General features: G+C 38.3%; 4 protein-coding genes and 1 long non-coding RNA gene across 12 annotated transcripts; 2 read left to right on the top strand and 3 right to left on the bottom strand.

Moving 5' to 3' along the window:
• The first annotated feature begins 399 nt into the window (after positions 1–399).
• On the top strand, positions 400–2,864 carry LOC106430124. Of its 3 annotated transcripts, none has more exons than XR_001285906.3 (2): positions 400–2,082; positions 2,626–2,864. It is a non-coding gene; the product is annotated as an uncharacterized LOC106430124 (long non-coding RNA). The 3 variants fall into 3 exon arrangements; XR_007329139.1 differs by having other exon boundaries at positions 400–2,280; XR_007329137.1 differs by having other exon boundaries at positions 400–2,451.
• Positions 2,865–3,448: 584 nt separating this feature from the next.
• On the bottom strand, positions 3,449–6,050 carry LOC106430137 (RING finger and transmembrane domain-containing protein 2). Of its 6 annotated transcripts, none has more exons than XM_048769437.1 (10): positions 5,816–6,050; positions 5,637–5,714; positions 5,053–5,557; positions 4,901–4,977; positions 4,629–4,797; positions 4,423–4,511; positions 4,166–4,330; positions 3,996–4,073; positions 3,804–3,907; positions 3,449–3,715 (listed from the first exon to the last, which is right to left on the bottom strand). In XM_048769437.1, the coding sequence occupies exons 3-10, from the start codon at positions 5,543–5,545 to the stop codon at positions 3,610–3,612; spliced, it is 1,281 nt and encodes a 426-aa protein (XP_048625394.1). In that variant the 5' UTR covers positions 5,546–5,557; positions 5,637–5,714; positions 5,816–6,050; the 3' UTR covers positions 3,449–3,609. The 6 variants fall into 6 exon arrangements, with proteins under 6 accessions (XP_048625394.1, XP_048625392.1, XP_048625396.1 ...); XM_048769435.1 differs by having other exon boundaries at positions 5,053–5,560; positions 5,638–5,714; XM_048769439.1 differs by having other exon boundaries at positions 5,637–5,744; positions 5,816–6,022.
• A 406-nt stretch (positions 6,051–6,456) lies between these two features.
• LOC106430152 (transmembrane 9 superfamily member 8) lies at positions 6,457–9,495 on the bottom strand. Its single transcript, XM_048769432.1, has 7 exons — positions 9,244–9,495; positions 8,759–8,923; positions 8,563–8,672; positions 8,350–8,461; positions 8,159–8,271; positions 7,935–8,085; positions 6,457–7,828 (listed from the first exon to the last, which is right to left on the bottom strand). The coding sequence occupies exons 1-7, from the start codon at positions 9,349–9,351 to the stop codon at positions 6,671–6,673; spliced, it is 1,917 nt and encodes a 638-aa protein (XP_048625389.1). The 5' UTR covers positions 9,352–9,495; the 3' UTR covers positions 6,457–6,670.
• Positions 9,496–10,275: 780 nt separating this feature from the next.
• On the top strand, positions 10,276–13,252 carry LOC106430162 (transmembrane 9 superfamily member 8-like). Its single transcript, XM_013870940.3, has 7 exons — positions 10,276–10,519; positions 10,810–10,974; positions 11,051–11,160; positions 11,262–11,370; positions 11,453–11,565; positions 11,647–11,797; positions 11,906–13,252. The coding sequence occupies exons 1-7, from the start codon at positions 10,394–10,396 to the stop codon at positions 13,061–13,063; spliced, it is 1,932 nt and encodes a 643-aa protein (XP_013726394.2). The 5' UTR covers positions 10,276–10,393; the 3' UTR covers positions 13,064–13,252.
• Positions 13,253–13,630: 378 nt separating this feature from the next.
• LOC106430172 (ER membrane protein complex subunit 4-like) lies at positions 13,631–15,185 on the bottom strand. Its single transcript, XM_048769426.1, has 6 exons — positions 14,896–15,185; positions 14,749–14,805; positions 14,364–14,517; positions 14,164–14,261; positions 13,999–14,064; positions 13,631–13,900 (listed from the first exon to the last, which is right to left on the bottom strand). The coding sequence occupies exons 1-6, from the start codon at positions 15,022–15,024 to the stop codon at positions 13,862–13,864; spliced, it is 543 nt and encodes a 180-aa protein (XP_048625383.1). The 5' UTR covers positions 15,025–15,185; the 3' UTR covers positions 13,631–13,861.
• Positions 15,186–15,587: the final 402 nt, after the last annotated feature.

The raw sequence follows: 15,587 nt of genomic DNA, 5'->3' as shown, positions 1-15,587 counted from the left end.
GTGCTAAATCAAGCTTAGATTCACTGTGAAGAAACGTGTCGAAATATCGAAATCTCATATTCTATTCAGGTTTCTCATCTCATATTTTATAGAACATATTTTGAACAATACTAGTACTTTATATATGAACTATTTACTGTGAAATCAAGTATTTGCATTCTTTATTTTGTTAGGAAGAGCTGCATGACTTCATCTTTTATAATAAACTAAACAGAACCGTGTATGTGAATTAGTAAACATCAAAATCCTGCGGCCTCAGTTAACCATTTAAAGGTACTACACTAGTCATATTTATACAGCATTAGCTACATCAACACTATCATTTTAACTATTCTACTCCTTGGTTAAAAAAACTAAGTAGCTTCTTAACTTGCAAGTCTCCTGCAAACCGTGACACGAAAAAATAAAATAAAGTCAGCATTAATCCAGATTTAAGGTAATGAAGAAAAGATGATGGCGCGACACGCGTGTGTCCTTCACTAATGACGCAATCTATTACAAGGACATTAAACAGATAAGACGGCAAAGAGACGGAACTGATAAAAGAAAGACACATCCAACGGCTTATAACGCATCTCAAGTCAAATCAACGACCAAAGACAAAAGACTTGGCCTTTTGATAGCGACACGTTTCTCTCTCCGACAAACCATAACCAAGCGTTTTCCCCATCCGTACTTATTAGTCTCCTTCCTCTCTGTTTTTCATTTCCCTTCTGCTCCCATTAAATCTAAGTTTCTAAAAAATGTTTCAGATCTTATTCATTTTAGGGCTTTAAATTTTTTCTATTCTCTCTTGATAGAGAGATAGAGAGAAAGAGCCAGCACACATATATGCTTATATTTTGCATGGAGAGAGTGAATATTTATATAAGATTAACCTTTCTTTCTCCATACCAGTTTCAATTCTGAGTCGTATCTTCATCACCTTTTGTTTCTAGCTTCAGTTCTTTAAAACGAAAAAAAATCTAGAGCTGAGAATTAGAGAAACCCTAGTTAGTGTCCGTACTTAGATATTTTACTTTCCTTTTATGGATTCATAGATCGAGGTCTTGTTAGTTGTTATTATTCCCAAATCTGATCTCAAGTACCTTCGATCTGTACTTGCAACTTCTCTCTTTTTATGTTTTACTTTCTTTTATCATCAGTTTCTGAGCTAGTTTTTCCTAGCTATATATACACATATGTTGTTTCTCTTCAATATATTAAATTTCTTATATGTTCATGTTGATGGGGAAAAAGAAGTTGACAGAAGAGAGTGAGCACACAAAGGGGGAATTGTATAAAATTAAGTTTGTTGTATATAGTTGCTTTTGCGTGCTCACTCTCTCTATGTCATAACTTCTCCTTCTTGGATCTTCACTGAATCCTAGTGATTATGTGTTCATATTATGTCTATCCATACCAAGTTATGTATATGCATTATATATGTTGTATCTCATTCTTTATTTTATAATCTTAAACTGATTGGCATTAGATTTAGCTTCAAAGCTTTGTAAATTCTTTGTATCACAGATTTTGTCTTATAATAAATTTAAACATATGACATAACGTATATGTGTGAATTAGCATGTATATATAATAGGGAATATTTGTTGGATTTCTCATACAATCTAATGTCTTTTTTCTATTTGGATTAGGTTTGGTTGACCCATTATGCTTCTTAGACTCGTTGGAATATGATGTTTGTATTCTAAGTATCTATTGTCACTGGAATGTATACTTCTTCTTTTTGCAGACTCTAACTCACGGTTATTCTGAATGGTTCATTCCCAACTATAAAAGGTTTATCAAAGTTACGTAGATTACACTTTGAATATATGGAACATGACTGGGTTTTACTGATGATTTAGTGGCGGCAATTAACCAAAGCTTGGACTTGATGAGCTCAGATCAGAGGAGTTGTAGTTTATGTGTGTTGTTAGGTGAATATTTTTGATCTAAGTTCTTTTATTTTTTTGTGCCAGAGTTGTAGTTTCTGTGCTGGTTAGCTGTGTGCAATCAAATAAGTATAATCAGCCACAATTAGTTGAAGCGGTTGAAATTGATACGGCTGAGTGTGAGAGCTTATCTCCGACTATTGTGGTGAGGAAAATGATTATCGTCTTGCAAATGAAGTTTAGTAGGATTTATAGGAACGTTTATACGAATAGTAGATTAGTCGGATAAGTGGAGATAGTGTCATAGTGGGATGCACAGAACATTGGGCTTTGGAATTTGACTTGAAGAGGTTTCATTTACATTTTGATACGCAACACAGGCTTACAAACACTAGCCAGCCATGTATAAACCCTTTCCATTTTTCCATACATTTTCTTTATCTCGTCAATTAGCTTCTCTGTTGCGATATTTTCTTACAACAAATGCGTCACTGATCTTTTTTTGAGATTTTTTTTTTTTTTTGAGAAAATGCGTCACTGATCTTCCTGCGTCAGCTTGTTGCATTATCCTTACGTACGTAGTAATATATACAATGTCAAATTAGTCTTTCTACTGTAACTTTAAAACCTTTTGGAATATTTGATTCTTGGATCATAGTATTTATTTGTATATCTTTACTATACCAGCTTCTTTAATTTATTCATTAGTCAGTATACTAAAACTGTGTTTCTTCAATTTCACTTCAAGTGAAAATCATATTAGGTATGCTAACGAACCAAGACTAGGCTTCAAGCCTTCAACGCTGCGCAAAGATGGATGTACTTTCGTGAAGAAATTCCATGAAAAGAGTTTATATTTTAAATTAATCTGTTTTGCTGATGTAACTAAACTGCTACAAAATAAGAGTGGCTCTGATGTGTTTAGAACATAAGATGTATACCATTATACCAACACATGCATGCAGACCACCTTGATGGTCTTTTATTGCTCGAGTTGGGTTGTTTCTTTGTTTCTATTTCCTATTGTAATAAGTTGCGTGCAACACTCAAAAATTCAAAAATTGTATAAATTTTAACATTTTACCAAAAATAAAACACATGCATGCAGATAATCTTGCCGTATAATATGTAGTCACTAGAACCTCTAGAAAATGGAACTGATAATATATAGGTAGAGGTTGGTGGAAATCAATTAAACATAGGAATTTCGTATTAATTAACGCTAAATTAATCTACTGCCATGTCATAATTACTTGATTTTTTTTGGATAAAGCAGCTCCTTAATTAAATCGTAAAACGAACGGTTCAGATGTGTTTGAAGTATATTGATACCCATCACAAGCAAGGAGATGATCATCATCAACATGAAAGAAGAATCGTAAGCATGTATTGTAGCAAAACAATGTAGAAGTTGATGGTGGAATAACAATGATTTTCGACAAAAGAAAAGTTTCAAAAAACTTATGAACAGCTTCCTTGCCTTTGTCGATAATTGTAGTAAGAACTTTTGCATATTGAATAAATACGATTTTTTGAATATTGAATTCTTTTTCTTTTTAGGCTAATGAATATATAAAAGGCGATTTTCATATTAACAAATGAGATTGTATAAACATCTTCAAGACATCATCATCAGTAGTGGTGTCTTTCGTGCACAGCTTAAACGGCAATACTCTCTACCCAAGGGGCTTGTGATGATCTATTTATACGTTGTGCTTTGTATGCATGTTAATCAGAATATCTGGAAGAAAAGGCTGGTGGATCCATCACCAAACGATTTCAGATCTGCTGGCTTGACCAAGGCTCTGCACAGAGGACAAGTCCTCTCTCTCTCAAACCTGCACCAATCATAATAATCAACATCATTCAAACATCCACACACACACACAAAGAACAAACTGCTATATATGCACAAAAACAACTCACCACTCTGAAACACAATCTTCGCAAAACATGTGCTTGCAGCGAAGAAGAATTGGTGTGTGCATCTTCTCCTGGCAGATGGCACACAGGTCCCCTGCAGCATTCACCTGCAGCCATTTCTCTTGCTTGTTTAGGATTGAATCTTAAAGAGGCATTAGTTATATATATATATATAAATCTTTTCTAAACACTGACCTGCTCTGTGGTTGCATATGATCCATAATGCACCTCTTTGCGTGACAAAGATTTTAATGCGGTAAAGAAAGATTGAACCTAAAAATTTAATTGCCAATTTCCCCTCATCAGCTACTACTTCTAGAAAATAATAAAAAAGAGGGTGATGAGATTCTGGAGAGAACACTTACTTTCTCAACTACGGAAGTGAGCTTGAAAGTCAGATAGAGTCCTGTCATAAGAGAGGAGAAGAGGCTTCCATAATCCTTGTTCAAGAAGAAACGGTACCATACAGGGGTAGGCAGCAATGAGCGGTACAGAAGCATCAAATATTCAACCAAAGTTAGCAATTGACCCTACATAAAAAAAAAGTTAACTAACCAAATTAATGATCGCTGCTTAAAAGTTAAAAAAGCTAAAAGGGACAGAGACAGAGAAGAACACTGACCTGTTTACGATAATTTCGACCCCTACTGTTCTTGTAGTACATCAAGAGAAAACACTTGAGTATCATTGAGGCCTGCCGTACAAGTGTATCTGAGGCAAAATTACAAGTTGTGTAAGCACAAAATTATAAAAAAATGCATGTAACATGGTGATATTTATATATTTTGTGACTAAATTAAAAAAAAAAGAGAGTTTGGGTACACACACCATTGACCACAATGATGAAAATGGCATGCCAGAAAGGAGGAATGGACTTGGGAGGGAACATGATTAAGGGATACAATAGATCATCCTTGCGAAACCACCAATAAACACCAACCACATGGGTAGCAAACGCTACAGAGATCCCGATTAAAGCCGATATCTGCCTCTCACCCTGCAAAACATTATCAGAGACATGTTTAAGACTTAATAACTACCCATTTATTTAAACTTAGAAAAGAAAAAAAAGCAATAAATGCAAAAAAAAAAAATTAAACCTTTAATGCGGTTTGCTTCTTCATAATATCATTAGACTTGAACATGACAGCAGCAATCCAAATTGCAACAAAGAAACCTAAACAATAGGAAGCAAAAAAAGTCAAATAACTAAGAACATTAAACATCTAATAAGAGAAAGAGAGGAGCATACCCTGCAGATGCTGGCGAATGAAGACGACCAAGAGAAGCAAAGAAAAGGGAAGAATCTGCTCGATCCACCTTGCAGCCTGCTGAATATCATATCTTTGGTAAGGCGAATCTCGGCTCGCAGCAGCAGCATCTCCACCAACAGATTCACCTGTAGAAGCCCCTTCTCCAGTTCCCGCAGAAGAAGAACCAAGACCTTCAGTAGTCTGGGCGGCACCAGTGATATCACTTTCAACATCATCCTGCTCCGCGTTCCCGATGATCCTAATGGCAACCTCTCCTCCTCCTCCGTTGGGAGAATCATCACTACCAGTACTAACCAGCGTTGCTGTTTCGGAGGCCTCGTGAGTAGGACTCGTGGGCCTTGGTCGAAAAAGGCCTGAGTACTCTAACAAGGTTGATATAGGGGCTTGGATGAGGTTGGAAGCTGAGAGGATTGATGAGTTTCTTCGTGGAGAGCCTCTGAAGGTGTCGTTGTTGGTGCTTGACGTTTCCATTTGAAATAAAAAACCCTAAAAATAAAATCGAAAATCAATAGATAAAGCGGCAACGAGTAAGCAGGGAAAGGAATTGAGCTGTGAACAACTACCTGAACCAATAGGAAGCTTCGAATCGTTGGAAACCCTAAAGCAGCCAAACCTTGATGGAGTCAAGCATCTGATGAACCTAGAAAATCGAATCAATTCACAGAAATAGCTATAAGAATAATAAGAAATAGCTCAGAGGAAAGAAGAAATCCACGGATCTAGTCGATGAAAAGGGGGTACCGTGGAAAATAGATCGAGTTGAAGACGGCGATTGAAGGAAGACGCGTCGAGAATAGGTCGTCAAGCGAGCATCTGTGACGCGGCGATGACCAGAGGAAGCAGGTGGGTCGTCGGCTATCGATCTCAGAGAGGAACAAGGTCTATCGTACGCGGGGGTAAAGAGGATCTTCCAGGAACTTTCTCTGTCCGTCAATCTCTGTTACAGTTGAGGCCTGACCATATTAAAACAAATGGGTTTCCTCTCCAGTGGGCTTTAAGTTGGAAAGGATTGGGCTTTAAATTCACGTGTGATGTTAAATAGATCATTTATGACGATGAATCAAAGAGTGCGAAGATATTCTGACAATCTCAAGACTTCATTCAATTCTAAATGGAGCTAGAAGTACAATGACATGACTTAGGAACGAAGGTGCAATCCCCAAAAGGATTTGTTTTGGGATTTATATAGCAAGGCATGGTGGCACATCTGGTCGAGGAAGCATGTTTTGTTAAAATCTCTTTTAAGGGGAACCAATGTTATTCATCTGCCTCAAACCACTGCAACTATTAGGCTAATCATCATCGAACGTTTTAAATTTGATTGGCTTCCACCTTTTTTTAATAAAAAAACGTATATTATATAACACATACACTAATGCAAAGATTATAAAAAATTGAGTTATTAGACAAATAAAACAAAATACACTACTACGACGTTCACATATATTAAAACACTTTTGTTCCGCAACAAAATAGATCTAAAATGCAACAAAATCATTTTAAAGAAAAGTAAGAAAACGAAGATATACTATAATCACCTTTCCTTCTTTCTTCCTTAATCATCACCAACACCATCATCTTCTTGTTCATCCTCCTCTAATCGATCTTAACCGAGGAATAGATGAGCCTTGTGAACCAGAGACAAGCATAGAACCCTATCGTTCCTGTCAGCACAAAAAATGCGTAAGACGCGATGAGCATGTACCCAAAGTAAAGCATCGCCGACACCAGTTTTGTGATCTGAAGCTTTGTGAAGAAGTAGAACGTCGCGTAGAGGAATAGATACAGCGCTGATGAGCCTGATGTTAGGTACGATCTCCACCACCACAGGTAGTCCTCACTGCAGAGCTGGAAGTAGCAGAGTACTACTGTTATCTCGGCGCAAGTAACGATGAGGATCACAAAGACGAGGAAGAGGAAACCAAAGATGTAGTAGAACTGGTTTAGCCAGATGGATGTGAGGATGAAGAAGAGCTCGATGAAGACTGCACCAAACGGTAGGATTCCTCCGATGAGGATTGAGAAAACAGGGTTCATGTACCAAGCTTGCTCTGGGATTTGCCTTGGGATTTTGTTGGTTTTCACTGGGTCATCAACCGCTGGTTTCTTGAAACCGAGGTAAGCTCCAACAAAGACGAGAGGAACCGAGATGCCAAACCAGAGGAAGATCAAGGCAAACATTGTTCCGAAGGGGACGGCACCAGATGACTTTTGTCCCCAGATGAGAGCGTTTAGGACAAAGAAGATGGAGGAGACAACTGCAGGGAACAAGAAGGCTGTTCTGAAGGCGATTTTCTTCCACTCTGTTCCTTTGAACATTTTGTAGAGACGTGAAGAAGCATAACCAGCAAAGAGACCCATGAAGACCCAGAGCAGAAGCATGGCCGTCATCAGACCACCCCGGTTCGAGGGGGAGAGGAACCCGAGCATGGCGAAGATCATTGTGACAAATACCATGCCTAAACATTGGACCCCTGTACCAACGTAGACGCAGAGCAGATCTGAATTGGTTGGAATCCTGAAAACATCACCATGGACAAGCTTCCATCCTGTCTCTTCTTGAGCTTCTTCTTGTGTCTCAAGCTCGTTGTATCGTGAAATGTCACGGTAAAGGGTCCTCAGCATTATCATCGCCACCATACCAGACAGGAACAGGACGATCATCAGAGAATTGACGATAGAGAACCAGTGAATTTGGTTATCATTCATCAGAAGATAAGCATCCCATCTAGATGCCCACTTCACTTCACTTTCCTGAACAGGAGCAGCAACAGGAAATCAGAAAAGTATTGAGAACCAGGAACCATTTTATTTAAGACACAAATCACAGAGTATTTTTTTATATATATAAAGAACTTGCCTGGAAATCAACATCATATGTGAAGATAATCTCCTTCTTTGGTTCAACTTCTTGAGGGGTAGAAGAGCTAACGACCAGGCGTTTTGTGTGAGGATCACAGGTAGTCAGACGGGTCTTCTCACTCCACTTTCCATCGTATTCATGCTTGATACTGAAAATCAAGGGAAAAACAATCAGTACAGAGAGGCACAAGAGACAATTCAAATCATGGAAAAGAAATGGACCTGTAAGGTTTGACTTCAAATCCCACAATCCTTGCAGAATCAGTTTGCACATCTCTGTGATATCGGACAGTAAACGCCAAGTGATTGTGCATAAAGAACTTTTGCTCTTTGCTCTGTGTATACAAAATGCAGTTTAGAAAAGCAAGCTATTTGACATGCTGTTTACAATCGAAAGTTCGAAACCTACTTACCCCCTCATACTGGCCTTTCAGACCAACATGATAGCCAAGCTGATAAACAACAGCGGGAGAACCCGGATCCCCTCTTTCGATTGGAACCACAAGAGGAAGATTGTCGAGGATCCTAGCAGTACAAAAGAAAGACTCGTAAGAAAACTTACAGAAGGAAAGCATGTTCTCCATATAAGCAAAGAACCCAACAAAAGTTTCTATTTTTGGCTTTACATGTTGACACGGTACTCATCATCAATCTTTTCTTTGAAGGCTTTGGCTGTCTTGGCATCAAGAGTGATACGGCAGAGAACATTGCACATCTGTGCCTCCCGCATTTTAAACTGCAGTTGATTCAACCCCACAAAGGTTAGAGATAAAATACAGACCGATCATTTAAAAGGCAATAAAAAAACACAACAGTACTAACCGAATAAGGGGCATTTTCAATGCGGTCACCGCGAAGCACTTCTCCAAGATTCTCAGTACTATCAACAATCTTCTTAGGTTGGCAAAAAGGAAGCGAGTAGTACGAGTATGGAAGCTGAGTCTTAATGGATGTTAACTTATTCACTTTAACCTTCAGCTCATCACCCTGCAAAACAGCATCCAATAAAAGACACCACATTTGAATTATGATTCCCTCATTATCCGACTAATCTAGTGAAACATGCAATTATCCTTCGACTGAGATTCGTAATCAATCATGCACTAAGAACCTAACGTAAACAATCAAAATTGCAACAATTGTGAATCTCAAATCAAAGTATCAGCACACCGACTCTCATTTACAGTAGCTTTCTCGCGGATCTAATCCTAAAAGGGAACTCTAACGCCATACCAAAACCGAGAACTCAGATCGAGGAGATCCAATTCAGATCTAGAACCCTAGGGAGCACAAATTCGAGCGTTCACCTTTTCGAAATCCTGAGGAGCGACACCTGGGAGGTAGAAAGAGTGAGCTACGTGGATGAATAGCAGAAGAAGGAAGACGATCGCGGATCCAGAAGCTTCCATACCCATGGCTGGAACTGTTCCCACAAAGGAAAGAGAGAAAAAATGTTCAGATCTGAAGCTTATGATACAGTTTGTTACTTTGTTTATGCTCTTGTATCGCTTGGAGACGAAGACCCCGATTGTAATGTAATACACCTCGGTTTACCTTTCCGGTTCGGTTCGGCTCGTTACTGTTTAATGCTAAACATCCATTAATAATTCGCCACGTGACCACTCATAAAGTCTTTCCACTAATGGGCTTAAATCGATGATTCCCACGGTATTATAAACCATGATTAATTAATCAATCGATTGTACTAAAATGTATTTACATCTGCTTTTGTTATGTGTTTCTGCAACAAATGCTCACCTTTTAAGTTCATAAATCATTTAAGCGAAAAAAAATCGCTATAACGTATAATTTGTTATAAAGTTTACAATAAAATTAATTAGAAATCAGAGAAAAAAAATTTCAAAGATAGTCATTTTTAAGTTTTTTCACAAAAATAGATTTCAATGGAAAAAATAACCAAAATAAGTTTTATTAGGATTAACAAATCTAAACTTAGAGTTTAAAGTTAAGAGGTGGAGTTTTGGGATATAGTTTTCAATTAAAAAAAAAATTTAAAATTTTCAAAATAAAAATGAGCTATTTTAGTCATTTTTTTTTTTGAAAGATATTTTTGTGACAAAAACTTTAAAATATTTATTTAAGAAAATTTACCATAAAATTATTTAATAAATAAAATACTTTATACTATAAAATATCAAATATTCGCTAAAACATCTTAAGAAGGATTGATTAATTAACTAATCATGGTTTATGAGATGGTGGGCTGTGGGCATCATCTATTTAAGGCCATACGGAAAGACTTCATGAATAGTTACAGTCACGTGGCGAATGATGAATGGTTGATAAGGACTGAACAGTTAAGAGCCAAACCGGAGAGGTAAACCGGGTTGTACCACATTACAACCGGGTCTTCGTCTCCAAACGTATAAGAGAACGAACAAACAAACTGCCGCGTAGCTTCAGATCTTAGTGATTTTATTCCTTGTTGGAACAGCCATGGATATGGAGCTTCGGAGAATATCAGAAACCTCTAGATCCGCGATCGTCTTGATCCTTCTGCTCTGCGTTCATGTCGCTCACTCCTTCTACCTCCCAGGTGTCGCTCCTCAGGATTTCGAGAAGGTAAAACGCTCGAATTTGAGCTCCCTAGGGTTCTAGATCTGAATTGGATCTCCTCGATCTTAATTCTCGGGATTGGTATGGTGTAGATTTACCTTTTAGGATTAGATCCGCGAGAAAGCTTTAGTAAGCTGATGCACCGACTTTTGCTTAAGAGAATGTGGTAATTGAATTGTGCTGATGCTTTGAACAATGTCGGCATTGTAGGCGAGCTGTATCATATTACGAATCTTAGTGAGAGTATACTAAATTAGTCGGATAGTGATGGAATCATATTAAAATTTGGTTTGCAGGGTGATGAGCTGAAGGTTAAAGTGAATAAACTAACCTCCATCAAGACTCAGCTTCCGTACTCGTACTACTCGCTTCCTTTTTGTCAACCTAAGAAGATTGTTGATAGTACTGAGAATCTTGGAGAAGTGCTTCGTGGTGACCGTATTGAAAATGCTCCTTATTCGGTTTGTGTCTCTATTGCATTTTAAATGATCGGTCTGTGATTTATCTCTAATCTTTGTGGGGTTGAAACAAGTGCAGTTTAAAATGCGGGAGGCACAGATGTGCAATGTTCTCTGCCGGGTCACTCTTGATGAGAAGACAGCCAAAGCCTTCAAAGAAAAGATTGATGATGAGTACCGTGTCAACATGTAAGACCCAAAAAATAGAAACTTTTGTTGCATTCCTTGAGGTAGATCATGGTTTCTTTCTGTCGGTTTTCTTACAAGGGTGTTTTTTTTGTGTGTGCTAGGATACTCGACAATCTTCCTCTTGTGAATCCAGTCGATAGAGGTCTAGGTTCTCCTGATGTTGTTTATCAGATTGGTTATCATGTTGGTCTTAAAGGCCAGTATGCGGGGGTACGTAGATTTCGATTGTCAACAGCATTTCAAATGCATTCGAGATAGCTTGATTTTCTTTAACTGGCTTTTGTATGCACAGAGCAAAGAGCAAAAGTTCTTTATACACAATCACTTGGCGTTTACTGTCCGATATCACAGAGATGTGCAAACTGATTCTGCAAGGATTGTGGGATTCGAAGTCAAACCTTACAGGTTCGTTTCTTGTCCCTGATTTGAATTGTCTCTTGTGCCTCTCTGTTCTTTTGTACTGATTGTTTAGCCCTTGATTTGCAGTATTAAGCATGAATACGATGGAAAGTGGAGTGAAAAGACTCGTCTGACGACCTGTGATCCTCACACAAAACGCCTGGTCGTTAGCTCCTTAACCCCTCAAGAGGTTGAACCAAAGAAGGAAATTATCTTCACATACGATGTTGATTTCCAGGCAAGTTCTTTTTATATATATAAAAAAAATAATCTGTGATTTGTGTCTTAAATAAAATGGTTCTTGTTCTCAGTATTTTTCTGATTTCCTGCTGCTGCTTCTGTTCAGGAAAGTGAAGTGAAGTGGGCATCTAGATGGGATGCTTATCTTCTGATGAATGATAACCAAATTCACTGGTTCTCTATCGTCAATTCTCTGATGATCGTCCTGTTCCTGTCTGGTATGGTGGCGATGATAATGCTGAGGACCCTTTACCGTGACATCTCACGATACAACGAGCTTGAGACTCAAGAAGAAGCTCAAGAAGAGACAGGATGGAAGCTTGTCCATGGTGATGTTTTCAGGATTCCAACCAATTCAGATCTGCTCTGCGTCTATGTTGGTACAGGGGTCCAATGTTTAGGCATGGTTTTTGTCACAATGATCTTCGCCATGCTCGGGTTCCTCTCCCCTTCGAACCGGGGTGGTCTGATGACGGCCATGCTTCTGCTCTGGGTCTTCATGGGACTCTTTGCTGGTTACGCTTCTTCACGTCTCTACAAAATGTTCAAAGGAACAGAGTGGAAGAGAATCGCCTTCAGGACAGCCTTCTTGTTCCCTGCAGTTGTCTCCTCCATCTTCTTTGTCCTAAACGCTCTCATCTGGGGACAAAAGTCATCTGGTGCTGTCCCCTTCGGAACTATGTTCGCCTTGATCTTCCTCTGGTTTGGCATCTCGGTTCCTCTTGTCTTTGTTGGGGCTTACCTTGGTTTCAAGAAACCAGCGGTTGATGACCCAGTGAAAACCAACAAAATCCCAAGGCAAATCCCAGAGCAAGCTTGGTACATGAACCCGGTTTTCTCAATCCTCATTGGTGGAATCTTACCGTTTGGTGCAGTCTTCATCGAGCTCTTCTTCATCCTCACATCCATATGGCTCAACCAGTTCTACTACATCTTCGGATTCCTCTTCCTCGTCTTTGTGATCCTCATCGTCACTTGCGCCGAGATAACAGTGGTACTCTGCTACTTCCAGCTTTGCAGTGAGGATTACCTGTGGTGGTGGAGATCGTACCTAACATCAGGCTCATCAGCTCTGTATCTATTCCTCTACGCCGCGTTTTACTTTCACACAAAGCTTCAGATCACAAAACTGGTCTCGGCGATGCTTTACTTTGGGTACATGCTCATCGCGTCTTGCGCATTTTTTGTGCTCACGGGAACGATAGGGTTCTATGCTTGTCTCTGGTTCACAAGGCTCATCTATTCCTCGGTTAAGATCGATTAGAGAAGGATGAAGACAGTGATGATGATTAAGGAACAAAGAAGGAAAGGTGATTATTGTTTAATCTTCTTTCAAAATGGTTTTGCTGCAGTTTAGATCTACATTGTTGCAGAACAAGAGGGTTTTACTATATGTGAACGTTACAATAGTGTATTCTGTTTGATTTGTCTAATAACACACATTTTTATAATCTTTGCATGTATGTGTTACATAATATTTATATTATGATTCAAAAAGATGGAAGCAAATCAAATTTAAAATGTTTCATGATGATCAAACTCGAACTTTTAAAAGCACTTTCTATGATAGATTTGGACAGCTTGCTTCTAAATGGAGTGGAGGGTATGTTCTTCACTCTTTTTGTGTCACCAGACACGAGTTTGGGAATATACTGAGACTGACTACGCTTTGTTTCAGTTTCCTCGGTCCAGATTCTGATCTTGAATCGATGTTCTGATAAAGAACGAGCCAGAAGATGATGCGGATGAGATATTAAACTTCTGTTGGTGTAACAGTAAGGGAGAGAACTTACGGATGTGTATAATGTTTCCGAACAGTATGAATGTTACCTGTCTAAAAAGCTGGGAAACAGGTAACTTAAATGCCAATAATACAATTCATAGTTATGATGAGCAAAGAACATCAAAACTCAAAAGTGAAAAAGCTATGGTTTCAGAGTTTTGAAAATGCTACAAGAAGATCAAAAGATGAGAAGGTCCACATGAATCTTCCCCTCATGATATAGGATTGAACAAATCACTTAAGTATCTTTCGTAATTATCTCAAAGAGTCATATGCTCATCAGTGGAAAGCAAATCCTCCGCCAGAGTGTTCAACCTCCTGCAAAAAGAAATAGAGGAAACATGATGTGTCCAGCTTAGAGATGATGAATTGAAACGACTGAGCAAAAGATTCTGCTGCAGATAAAAATTACAAACCTGAGGAGGGGGTAGAGATGAAACCCAATCTGATGCATGTGTTGGAAGAAGCCCCAAAGTGTTGAGCTGAGAAAAAGTTAAATTTGTTTATATGAGAAACCAGAACTTCACACTTTCTTAAAGGGGAAAGAAGCAACGATGAGGGAAGGATAAAAATTTTATCACCTTCCAGATACCCAAAGCTAACCCTCCAAGGTTAAGGGCAAGAAACACCAGTTTGGGCATAAGTAGTTCCACCTTGTTATCCTTGAATGGCTCAAAAACTGGAAACAAAAAAAAGAGAAAACAACGTAAGGATGCAAGACTCTGGACTTATAGTCACAAACCAAGTTATAAACTCAAATGATCAAAACTTGTTTGCTTACTCTTTCCAACGCTCTGGAGGGCGCTGAGAGGCTGCCAAAGAGCAGAGAAAGTAATACCAATGCTAAAGAGGTGAACAGTGTTTCCAGCCATCCACATCATGAAACCCATCATCATCAGATTCTTAAACGGTGACTGCGCTACTTCCCATGCTTTCTGCTCATTCATCAAGCAAAAAAAAAAAACTTTTTTGTTAAAAAAACTATACCCACATCATCTATAAGCAAATTTGAACAATGAGAGATAGAAAAAAAAAAGGATAATTCTTATGTAAAAGGTCTACAACACTTCAAAGTCAATGGCTTTTAAGATACTCTAGCAGTGACCATGATCGATTCCGTACGATTTAAGACAACTACTGACTTTCAGATTAGACATTAAAAGTACCTGAAGTTTCCAAGTAGCTTCAGCGTCTTTCTTTTGGCGGCTCGTTGCTGAATCATCCTGAAAACAACGAAATCAATCGATAACCCAGTAGTCAATTCCCCGTACAAATTTATCAAATTAATTCAAATTCAAATTCAAATTCAATACCTGTTCGGGAGAAGCACGAGAGAAGCCAGGTGGATCGAGGATGTCCCGGGAAGATGGAACGGTAGATTGGTCCGAGAAATCTACGGCCCATCTCCGACCAGCACCCATCACTGCTTTGCCTTTGTCCATTTACGTTACTTCTTCGATCGACGAGCTATAGAGAGAAATCGGGGAAGAAGTAGAGACCTAGATCCGATCCTTAATCAGATGTTTCCGTCCAAATACTTTTTTAAACAGAGATAAAAGAAAAGAAAAATACTTTTATTCCCACAGTCCAAACCCGTTTCTTTAAATTGGGTTCGGAGGTTTTTTTGACCCGGATACAACTATTATCCGGATCTTGGATTCGTTTATTCCGCTGTTAGAGGCATTTCAACAATGCTGGAGTTTATTTGACGTTCGGATATTCGTTCGAGTTTTGATCGAATATTACAATTTTTTGGGTATTTTAGTATTGGAATCTAGATTCAGATATTTTACATATCATATCGGGTTATGATATTTTTACATATCAAGCCGGTTCAGTTACCTACCGTTAGTTGAGTTCATATATTTTGATTTTAGAAAAAAAAATTCAAAATTTTCATTGCTCGAGTTTTTAACTTCAAAATTTACCATTTACTTAATTGATTTCTAAGTTTTAATAGGTTACCATTTTAAAAATAGAAAAAAGTAATATAGTTATTGTTTTG

Source organism: Brassica napus, chromosome A3 (genome assembly GCF_020379485.1).
Source record: "Brassica napus cultivar Da-Ae chromosome A3, Da-Ae, whole genome shotgun sequence".
Taxonomy (NCBI): Eukaryota; Viridiplantae; Streptophyta; class Magnoliopsida; order Brassicales; family Brassicaceae; genus Brassica; species Brassica napus.
Note: the sequence above shows the minus strand (reverse complement) of the source record. Positions and strands in the feature narration are given on the sequence as shown.